The sequence below is a fragment of the Rhinoraja longicauda genome, chromosome 32 (assembly GCF_053455715.1).
Source record: "Rhinoraja longicauda isolate Sanriku21f chromosome 32, sRhiLon1.1, whole genome shotgun sequence".
Classification (NCBI taxonomy): Eukaryota; Metazoa; Chordata; class Chondrichthyes; order Rajiformes; family Arhynchobatidae; genus Rhinoraja; species Rhinoraja longicauda.
Window position 1 is genome coordinate 11,154,744 of NC_135984.1, and position 11,714 is coordinate 11,166,457.

Below are 11,714 nucleotides of genomic sequence, written 5' to 3' on the forward strand. Positions count from 1 at the left end.
CCAGAGATGCTGCCTGACCCGCTAAATTTCTCCAGCTGTTTGTGTCTATCTGAATTTACTTTCTCAGATGTAGTTGACGATTAAGATTGCAATAACACATTTACTGTTTTTCACTATTTCAAAATCTTCAAAACACTTCACAACCAATAAAATACATTCTTTGAAGACCAGCCACTACTGAAATGTCATGAAACAAAGGCAGCTATTGTCTGACTATGAGTTTCCATTTACTACAATGGATCTCTACGAAGTTAGTCTAATAATCAGGTCAGGACACCAATTGGGAAGTGTCCTGCTCTAGTTTGGAAAAGTGCCACCTCGCAGTACTCTCAGTATTCATCTTATTTGGTGCTATATTGAAACGAAAGAGGTGAAGACAAAAAATATAGGAAATTCCAAACTACCTTTAACTTTATTGGCTCCAGCTGCACGAACCTCAGCCTCACAATCCTTCAACAGGTTTTGGAAAGCTGGAACCAGATCATTTTCTGTAATTTCTGGACCCACAGCTTTCTGAAGCTTTAAGAGAAATGAAATGAGTAACAAAGTAAAAGTAGTTTGCTCACAGACAATCAGTGCCAGCGATCTATGTAATAAATAGCACATAAACAGCTAACACAAACCAGTTCCTGTTTTTGGCTTTAAATTATTTCAAATTAGGTTATATGTGAACAGATACTTTAGACTTGTGCAATATTAGAAAGCATCGCAGGTTACAGGTCCATCATTGGCAACAATCACAGAAAACTATCCAAAAAAACCCCTAAGATCTATATCAATTTAAATACAATTATTTTTCCAATCGTGGTGTGGTCCCAATTTCACAAGTGTTCTCGCGATTTTATATAGAACTTGGACCTTGTGTTCAAAGAGTTTAGTCATAGATTTACTCAATTCATTTTGATAATTATTAAATCTACGTCCTTGACAGGGCATTATATGATGATTCCCGATATAAACAGTTTTGCCCCTTTAAGCAAAGGAGACTGCAGATATTCGAATCTGGAACAAAAAACAAAATGCTCGATGAGCTCGGCGAGTTAAGCAGCATCAGTGGAGGCAAAAGGTATAAACCAACATTTCAGGTTCAAGTCCCTGGAACAAGTGTCAGAGATAGTACAGGTGAATTTGAATGCTGTGTGGATATTGGTGGCTAATATGGATGAAATTAATGAATGCGAGCCAGGAGCGATGCACTTGGTGATGTAGCAGAGAGGAAGGGGCATGGTCAGCTGGAATAGACAGAACAAGACTGTTACATATAGTCAACTTAAAAAACAAGTGTGGCTGGGTGCCCATGGCTAATAATGTTGCCATTATTCCTGACTTTTTTGTCTTACCTATTTTACCTCTGGTTATTGACCTTTTTGCCCATGGAAACAGTTCCTCATTTTACCAAAACATTCCGATTTTGTTTGAACGCATCTAGTTAATTGCTTTGGCCCACTTGTCCATGCCTACCAAGATGCCCCATCTACACTTGTCCCACCTGCCCACGTTAGGCCCATATCCCTCTAAACCTTTCCTTTCCATGTACCTGTCCAAATATCTTTTAAATGTTGTTTATAGTACCTCTTTTGATAAAATCAGAGAGTGCTGCTGGAATAGTCAAGTAAAACAATGAAAAGACTATAAATTTAATTTTGAAATATAGATGCACAATGTCACCACCCCAGAAAATTGCACTTTGTGCTTAGATCAATAATCCATTCATACAAGCGCAGTACATACTTCAGAAAATTTGTCTGCCACCATGTAGCGAACACGCCATGATTTGTCCTCCACAGCTTGCCGTAGAGTAGGCATCACTAAAGCTTCCAGATCTTCCTGGGGCAGTAGCTGTGCTATGCTCACACATGCTTCGACCGCCAACAACCTCACTGAATCCTGCGGAAACATTTTCAGACAAAGTTCACGATGGTTCGCCATTAAAAGCTGATTGAGTACAATATTAACTCCTGCATGGAAATTTCCCATCAGACTTGGAGCCTTTTACCTTATTGAGAATGGGGGCATCTTCTGCAACCACATACCTGTTCATCAGAAGCCAGGGAAGTGAAGAGAGGGATAATGTCACTTTTTAAAAACTCCAGCTCCAGAACCTTGGCAAATTCACCCAACTTTGAGGCTGCAGCTCGGCGGACCATTGGTGTGTCATCTGAACACAGGCTACGGAAATGCCTACAGAGAAGATCATGTCATGGTTTATAGCTGTGTCTATAAAAGTGATCCAAAAGTGCAAATTATGAAGCAATTTATTATTCTAACAAACATGCATCTCCAAAACTTTTTATGATACTCTGTAATGTAATGTAGTTCCTGTCGGTCTGGAAATTTAAATTACTTCAGGCCAAATTTTAAAAAGTGATACGTGACAAGTGAGAGAAGAGGCAGCGGAGCAGCAGCAGAAAGACATAGTTTAATATATTGGTAAAACACATAAATGCATGTGGTGCAAGTCAGTGTGATTGGCCATGCACTGCACAAGCTCAGAGATTCCAGACCTGGGCAGGCTAAACAACCTGCTTCTGTCCTATAAAACCCAAGTTTCTAAATAAGCTTACTTTTGAACAAGTGAATCCTTCGTATGCCACATTGATCCAAAAGCTTTTGCCAAAATACAAGGCTACCTCAATAGCATAGCTTAGAAAACCAAGTATAGAGGCCCATTTAGAATCATGTACTTTTAGTCTTTTGTCCCTTTTGGCCCACAAAAAGCTCAAGTTCACATGGCATTAAACAAAATTGCTGCGGTTTCTGCAGCACGGTTGGTAATTCCCAAAAAGCTCGTACCCACTCAATTAGCACAAAGCCATGCGCACCATGTGGAAATATCCACTTCTCATCTCCACTAATTACCAATTATATTGAAAATGTTCCCAAACAATCAATTTAGATTTGTCACGATATTTTAACATTTCTTGCTAACTTTTAATCTATTAACATCATAACCCTCCGCAGCAGTCAAAGTGAAACATATACTTACTGCCGCAGCTCCGCTTTTACAGAGCTGGATACCCGAGGGTAGCACACGCTGAAAAGGCCGCATGCTGAAGTTCTGGATGTGAACCAGTCACCACAAGCCAAGCGCTTAACTAGTGGTACGAAGTGAACTTCCAAGTCTGCAGGAGAATGCTCATGGGAGATTGCTCGCAGCGAATCAACAGCTTTATCTCGTACGACCGTTTCTTCCACGGTGGCAAGACTCTCTAAGGGTGGCTGGAAAATGAGAGATAATTAAAAGGAAATGAATGCCATGAATTCTTTCAATCTACATTAAAAAAAATAACAATTTAAAAATAATCTTTGTTTAAGAAGAGCTCGAGAAAATTCCTGGGAATAAGGAATTAAAGAAAATGAGACAGAGAATATGAAAAGGCAAAATAATATTTGGATGTACAAGAGAACAATGCCAAAGTTAGTCCACAACTCCCTGAAAGTGGCAACACTAGTAGATAGAGTGGTTTAGAAAGAAATTGGTATGCCTGTTTTCATAGGTCAGGGCATTGAGTGTAGGTCAGGAAATCAACATGCGGCTTTATAGAACTCGGGTTAGGCCGCATTTGGCATATTGCGTGCAGCTCTGGCCACCCCATTACAGGTTGAGGGGAGACCTGATAGAAGCAAAAAAGAATTTGAGACATACATCAGGTGGACAATCAGAGCCTTTTTCCTAGGCTGAAAATATCAAAGCAGAGGAAAGGCTTAGTACATAGCTTCAAGGTGAGATAAGCAAAATTCAAAGGAGATGGGCCGGGCAAGATCTTTTTAAAACCCAGAGGCTGGTGGGTGTCTGGAATATGCTGCCAGGAGTAGTGGTGGAGGCAGATACCTTAGTGGTGGTTGAGGTTTTTAGACAGGCACATGGATATGCAAAAAATTGAGTGATATGAATCATGTGTAGACAGATGAGATTAGTTTATCTTGCCATCATGTTACAGGCATGTTATGGACCGAAAGAACTATTCCTGTGCTGTGCTGCGTTCTATACTGCGTGGTGCCTTATACATGCATGTTCATTCCTACCAGCAAACAGTGAACATATTCTGGTCCACCAACAAGAACGGTGAAGCTTCCCAGTTGTTCTGCCAAAGCCAACAGCACTTCATCTTCATCATAAATGGTGTCTGCGTTAAGACAAGAAACCAGTGACAGTCAGTTCCAAAAGACAGGTCAAAATAGAACCAGTCACAACTCTTGTGGCTTTGTACATACCAGTCAAAAATGGAAGGAGCTCACTGCGGGTACGTTCAACTCCTAAAGCCAAGGCAATGGTAGACAGTTTCTTTATACTGTTCAGACGTAACTGGGGAAGGAAAATCATCATTTGTGAATGCAAACTACTATTAGTCAAGAACAGTTTCAAAGAAATAACTTTCCATAAATCACACAAATCCCCAAATCCATAAGCAAAACTGCCTTGGTAGTCTCATTGTTTCTGCCTGCTCCTGCCCTACTGAAACCATTCCATCCTATCCCCCCTTGTCCAATCCCTTCCCTTGCATGCCCAAGATACTTCACTCTCTTGAACTTCTACAGGTGTACAGTAGAGTATATTGACTCGGTTGCATCACGGTATGGTTCAGCAACTTGAATGCCCAGGAGTAAAAAAGACTGCAAAAAGTTGTGAACACTGCCCAGTCCATCATGGATTCTGCCCTCCCCACCATCGAGGGGATGTACCGGTCGGTGTCACTGCTCCAAAAAGGCAGCCAGCATCATTAGAGACCCACACCACCCTGGCCATACACTCATTTCACCCCTGCCATCGGGAAGAAGGTACAGGAGCTTGAAAACTGTAACGTCCAAGTTTAGCTTCTTCCCTACAGCCAGCAGGCTATAAAAATACTACAGCCTCATTAAGCTCTGAACTGCATAGATTGTTATTGTTATTATTGCACTATTATTGTTTGTTTGTTTTTAACGTGTGCCTGTGCATCATATTATATTGTTTACAGTGTACTATGTTTACATATTCTGTTGTGCTGCTACAAGTAAGAATTCCATTGTTCTATCTGGGACATATGACAATAAAACACTCTTGACTCTTGATGCCCTCCGACTCTTTAATAACTTTCGGTTTCCAGGCCCGTTCCCTCATCATTACTGTGGACCTTCAGTCCCTCTACACCTCTACAACCCCCCCCCCCCCCCCCCCCACCCCACCCCACCAGAAAGGCCCTCCATTTCTTCATTGACCGCAGACTCAGCCAATTTCCCTCTACTCACACTTTCTTCTACCTAGTGGAACTGGTCCTCACCTTAACAACTTCTCCCACTTCCCCAAGTCAAAGGTGTAGCCATGGGCACCCGCATGGGGCCCCAGCTCGGCCTTTTTTGGGGTTATGTCAAACAATCCCTGTTCCAGGCATACACTGGCCCTATCTCTACTACATTGACATCTCCATCGTGGCTACCTACTGCAGCCATGCAGAACTCATGGACTTTATTAACTTCGCCACGAACATCCACCCAGCCCTCAAATTCACTTGGACTATCTCAGACACCACCCTCCCCTTTCTTGATCTCACTGTCTCCATCACAGGAGGTAAGACTATTGTCTGACATCTATTACAAACCTACTGACTCCTACAATTATCTAGAATACACTTCTTCCCACCCTGCCTCTTGCAAAGACGCTATTCCCTACTCCCAATACCTCCTGCTCTGCCTTTCTTTAGGGATCATGGATTTCCCCCCTTCTATCATAAATATGGCCTTCATACACGTCTCCTCTGTATCCCGTAGTTCTGCTCTTGCTTCACTCCCCCCCCCCCTTGCAATAGGGACAGAGTCTCCTTAGTCCTCACCTTTCACCTCATCAGCTGTCATATTACACATCAATGTGATGCCACCACTAATCACATCTTCCCATCTCCACCCCTTTCTGCAGAGCCCGTTATATCTGCGACACCCTGGTTCAGTCATCCCTTGCCACCCAAACCACCCTTTCTCCAAGAACTTTCCTTTGCAACTGCAGGAGATGCAACTCAATCAAAGGACCCCCACAATCCTTTCAGGCAAAGCAGAGGTTTGCAGTGTGGGCTCCGATATATCGACAAAACCAATCATAGCAATCGTTTTGTTGAACATGCACTTAGTCTGCCTTGGCCCACGTGATCGCCAAACATTTTAACTCCCCTTCCCATCCTGACCTCTCTGTCCTGGGCCTCCTCCACTAACAAAGTGAGGCCACACGCAAATTGGAGGACCACCACTTCATATTTCGCTTTGTAGGAAAATAACTGCAGATGCTGGTACAAATCAGTCTGAAGAAGGGTCTCGACCCGAAACGTCACCCATTCCTTCTCTCCTGAGATGCTGCCTGACCTGCTGAGTTACTCCAGCATTTTGTGATACCTCATATTTCGCTTTGGCAGCTTACAACCAACGGAATGAACGTTGATTTCTCTAATTTCAGGTAACTCCTGCATACCCTTCCCTCCCTCTCTTCCCCACCCAGGTCGTCCTACCAGTTCCACTGGTCGCATCCTTGTATCCCTCTTGTTATCACACCTTCCCCAGCCAACAATGGGCTATTATGGGCTCCACCCTACCCACGGTCATCTGTTGCCGACCATGATTTGTTTTGGCCTTTTCTCACCTCCAGTTTATTCCCCCACCCCCTCCTCAACTTTCAGTCTGAAGAAGGGTTCCAACCTGAACCGTCACCTATTCTTTTTCTCCAGAGATGCTGCTTTACCTTCTGAGTTACAGCAGTATTTTGTATCTACTATTCCCTCTTCTTTGAATAAACCTTAATCACCATTGAATCACTGCAACATCTTCAACATCAATTTCTCCCACGTCCACTAAACAGTAACAGCTAAACAATAGGAAGCAGTAGCCATTGAATCATTCACACCTATTCTGCCCTACATTTGTGGTTAATTCTCTACATATTTTTACTCTCCCATTGCCCCGATATAATTATGTCTAAAACTTTCTTTCAGTGCATTTTTTCAATGCCTTCTGTGGTACAGGTCTACTAGTCACTGAACCTCAGAATCTTTGGGGTTTTTTTAATACAGAGGGTAGTGTGTGCCTGGAATACACTGCCAGGGGTAGTGTGGAGGTATGATAGTGTGAGGCAAGGAACTGCTGGTGTATACTGAAAACATACAGTGTTGGAGTAACAGGTATGTAGGTTAATTGACTGGGTAAATGTAAAAATTGTCCCTAGTGGGTGTAGGATAGTGTTAATGTGCGGGGATCGCTGGGCGGCACGGACTTGGTGGGCCGAAAAGGCCTGTTTCCGGCTGTATATATATGATATGATATGATATGATAACTCAGTGGGTGGGGCAGCATCTCTGGCGTTAAAAGGATGGGCAACGTTTCGAGTCGGGATCTTTCTTCAGACCGTATACGTTCAGGTATAGGTATGATAGTATTATTTAAACTTATGAATACGCACATAGAAGTGCAGGGAATGGAGGGATATGTATAATATGTAGGCAGATAAGTGTTGGTCTTGTCATCGTGTTTGGCAAAGATATTGTGGGACAATAGGCCCTGTTCCTGTGCTGTTCTACATCTGATCAATTATCCACTTTCAAACATCTTAGGACATCCAGCACTAACTTGACAGTAACACAGTCTGTCATCAAGCCAACTTGATAACAACAATCCATAATTATTTTAAAGCTAATGAAACTGCTGGTGCCACAGTGCTCGCTCACTGGCACTCAGTCACCTGCCCTGCGAATTAAGGAGGTTGCTTTTGCCTTCTCCCTTGTAGGGCCCGTGTAAGATAAATAACTGCAGATGCTGGTACAAATCGAAGGTATTTATTCACAAAATGCTGGAGTAACTCAGCAGGTCAGGCAGCATCTCAGGAGAGAAGGAATGGATGACGTTCTTCAGTCTGAAGAAGGGTCTCGACCCGAGACGTCTCCCATTCCTTCTCTCCTGAGGTGCTGCCTGACCTGCTGAGTTACTCCAGCATTTTGTGAATAAATACCCTCGTAGGGGCCTCTACATACTGTCTGCAATATGATTTTCTTGTTTGATTACATAATAATCCAGCGTCTGGTGGGTGTTGTGGTTCGTTAATGAGCCCCTGGAGCAAGGTTTATCTCCTGCGGCGGGCGGGCGGGCGGGCCGCGGACATTTTATCCGCCTAAAGCCTTCATTCCCCTTTTCTCTCCCCCCACCCCCACGGCCGCCGTGTGTGATGGAGACGGGGTGAGGCCGCGGTGATGAGCGGGCACGGCGGGGCCTTGGGACCGGAGCAGCGGGGCCTGGGCGAGGTCGGAGAGGGCGGGACCGGAGCAGTGGGGCCTGAGGCCGGGGACCGTCAGGGCCTGATGGGGCGTTCGGCATCCATCCTTTCTTTCTTTCTTTCTCTCTCTCTTTCTTTCCTTCCTTCCCTCCCTCCCTCCCTCGCCGCCCACCTGCACGTCCTCGTTGCGCAGCTCGTCGATGAGCACGGCGATGGGGTAGAGCGAGTCGTCGCCGTCCGCCACCTCTGCCGCCGCCATCTTAGCGCTACTTGCCGGTGTACGGGGTGTCCCGGGGGCCTGCAGCACGGGCCCCGTCCAACGCGCGTGCGCCCTACCGTCCAACATTAGAGTGGCACCACCCTCGCTGCGGTCACGTGACCGCGGCTCCATTCAGGGTGAGGGATTGATACAAAGTGCTGGAGTAACTCAGCGGGACAGGCAGCATCCCCTGAGAGAAGCAAGGGTGACTTGGAGTTGAGAAGACATTCTGGCCTTTCATCACAGTGAGGAGGTGACTGGAGGAGACTCACTGTGATGGATGTTTTTTTTGTTTTGTGTTGGTTGTGATTGTGTGTGAAATTGTTTATTTTTATTGCTGGACTGTGGGTGACCTCTCATTTCACTGCACATCTTGTATGTTTATGTGACAACTAAACTTGACTTGACTTGAGTTAGAGAAATCAATATTCATACCCTTGCTTTCCCTCTCTCTCCATCCCTCCACCACCCTCTTTCGACCAGTTCCACAGTCTTCCTGATTAATGTTACTGATTGGATGCCTCCTTGTCATCTCCCCCTCTGCCATTGTACATTTCCTTGAGCCTCTTCTGCTTTGATCTCTTCTTCCATATCTCTCGTCTCCTGACTCTCAGTCTGGTCTCCACCCGAAACATCACCCATTTCTTCTCTCCAGTGATGCTGCCTGTCCCACTGAGTTACTCCAGTATTTTGTGTCTTTGGTGTAGACCAGCATCTGCAGTTCCTTTCTACCCATTGAGGTGAGGAGCAGACCGGCGAGTCGGGCAGCGTGTGTGTGTGTGTCCAGAACAGCTGAGGAACAGGCCTTCAGCCCATAATATCTGTGCTGAACATGATGCCAAGACCACCTCTTATCTTCCTCCACATAACCTGTATCCCTCCATTCCCTGCATATCCATGTGCCTATCCCATGGAGTTTGTATGCTCTCCCTGTGACTGCATGGGTTTTCTCTGGTTGCTCTGGTTTCCCCCCAAGCTCCAAAGATGTACAGGTTTGTAGGTTAATTGGCATCAGTAAAAATGGTAAATTGTCCCTAGTATGTAGGATAGCGCTAGTGTAGGGGGTGGTCGCTGGTCGGCGCAGACTCGGTGGGCCAATGAGCCTGTTTCCACACTGTGTATCTCTGTATCTCTAAAGTAAAGATTGAATTTTCGAGTCGAGACCCTGCGTCAGGGGACTCCACATTCCAGCATCTGCAGTCTCTAGTGTCTCCTTAGTGTTGACAACCCTCACATCCAATCTACCCTGCATCCAAACACCCACCAAACCTCGCAAACAGCAAAGAAGCCATGGCCCTTGAGTGAGAGAGAGGGTGTCAGAAGTCTTCGGAACTTCTGATGCCCTGTGGAAAAGATCAACATCTTCAGAAAGGGTATGACAGCAGAAAAGAAAAACTACAAAATTCATTTAAATGAGTCTATCTTTAAGGTGGATATTTTGGTCTCCAAATTTGAGGAAGGATATTCTTGCTATTGAGGGCGTGCAGCGTAGGATTACTAGGTTAATTCCAGGAATGGCGGCACTGTCATGTGTTGAAAGACTGGAGCGACTAGGCTTGTATACACTGGAATTTAGAAGGATGAGAGGGGATCTTATCGAAACGTATAAGATTATTAAGGGGTTGGACACGTTAGAGGCAGGGAACATGTTCCCAATGTTGGGGGAGTCCAGAACCAGGGGCCACAGTTTAAGAATAAGGGGGAGGCCATTTAGAACGGAGATGAGGAAAAACTTTTTCAGTCAGAGAGTTGTGAATCTGTGGAATTCTCTGCCTCAGAAGGCAGTGGAGGCCAATTCTCTGAATGCATTCGAGAGCGAGCTAGATAGAGCTCTTAAGGATAGCGGAGTCTGGGGGTATGAGGAGAAGGCAGGAATGCGGTACTGATTGAGAATGATCAGCCATGATCACATTGAATGGCGGTGCTGGCTCGAAGGGCCGAATGGCCTACTACTGCCCTATTGTCTATTGTCTATTATAGATTCTTGATTAGTATGGGTGTCAGGGGTTATGCAGGAGAATGGGGTTGTGAGGGAAAAATAGATCAGCCATGTTTGAATGGCAGAGTAGACTTGGTGGGCCGAATGGCCTAATTCTGCTTCTAGAACTTATGAACTATCAATACTATTAATAGCTGAAGATTTAATGGAAGATCAAGGTTACATTATCTGAGTTGATGAAATAAGCAGAAAATGCAGCCAACAGCAGGGCAGGCAGCTTATGTGGAGGGAGAAATAGAGGCAACATCACAGGCGGAGGACCCTTGGTCCAACTTTACAAGTGCAAAAATACCAGGGAGAACTCTCCTGTACTTCTGATGATCAGATACCAGTGGGAGCTCACTGCTCCCCCTCTGTGATGCTCACTGTGGGGGCTTCCCTGTGTGGTACCTCAGCTGCACGGAGGCTGAAAGGAAAGCTCTTCAGCGGGTAGTCCATAGAGCTCAGAGGACCTTCTGAACACAGCTACCAACCTTGGAGGGCATCTACAACACACGATGCCTCAGAAAAGCCACCAGCATCCACAAAGACTCTTCACACCCCTGCAACAGTCTGTTCGAACTCCTTCCATCGGGCAGACGATACAAGGCCTTCTACGCCCGCACCTCCAGACTCAGAAACAGCTTCATCCCCAGGGCCATAGCTGCTATGAACCGCTGAGCCGGATGGCCACAACGCACAGTGATCCGGCACAGATCTACTTGCACTTTATTCTATCTTAAAACTGTTACAATTTGTTTCGTTGGGTTGTTGTTGTTTAAATTAATACTGACTAGCTAATTAAATTATTGCATCGTATGGGAGGCGCATTCCCAATCTCGTTGTACCCCTGTACAATGACAATAAAGATATATTGTATTGTATTGTATTTAGTTTCCTTGCTACCCTCTCCCTCCAGGGAGGGGATGGGGTTTTCTGCAGCTCACTGCAAGGCAATGGTGTTCGCAACAGACCCATTGCTGGCCTACAGATGGCCACAACGTTAGCAACTTTATTCAACTGAAACCCGTACAGTTCCTGTTCTGCAGAATTCCTCTATTCCCATTGTCAACAGTCTCCACGGCAACCGGAGTCCGGGAATCAGAGGGTGCAGGAAGGGGGGCCGCTGCGGAGAGGGCCGATCACAGGGAGGTGACACCAGTGGGCTCAGCGAGACCTTCACTCAGGAGCAGGCAGCACAGACTCTCACAGGTCCCCAGTTCTCTTCCATTTTTAATAAAGCTGATTCAGAA

General features: G+C 45.3%; 1 protein-coding gene across 1 annotated transcript in view; it reads right to left on the minus strand.

Moving 5' to 3' along the window:
- The window catches only part of ppp2r1ba (protein phosphatase 2, regulatory subunit A, beta a), a 31,571-nt gene extending 23,019 nt beyond the window's left edge, over positions 1-8,552 (minus strand). The window contains exons 1-7 of the mRNA XM_078426538.1: positions 8,397-8,552; positions 4,216-4,306; positions 4,027-4,127; positions 2,987-3,219; positions 2,034-2,181; positions 1,732-1,887; positions 405-519 (exon numbers count right to left, since the gene is read on the minus strand). Of these exons, the coding sequence (XP_078282664.1) occupies positions 405-519; positions 1,732-1,887; positions 2,034-2,181; positions 2,987-3,219; positions 4,027-4,127; positions 4,216-4,306; positions 8,397-8,483 (931 nt within the window). The 5' untranslated portion in view covers positions 8,484-8,552. The remainder of the gene's footprint in view (positions 1-404; positions 520-1,731; positions 1,888-2,033; positions 2,182-2,986; positions 3,220-4,026; positions 4,128-4,215; positions 4,307-8,396) is intronic.
- Between the last annotated feature and the right edge of the window lie 3,162 nt (positions 8,553-11,714).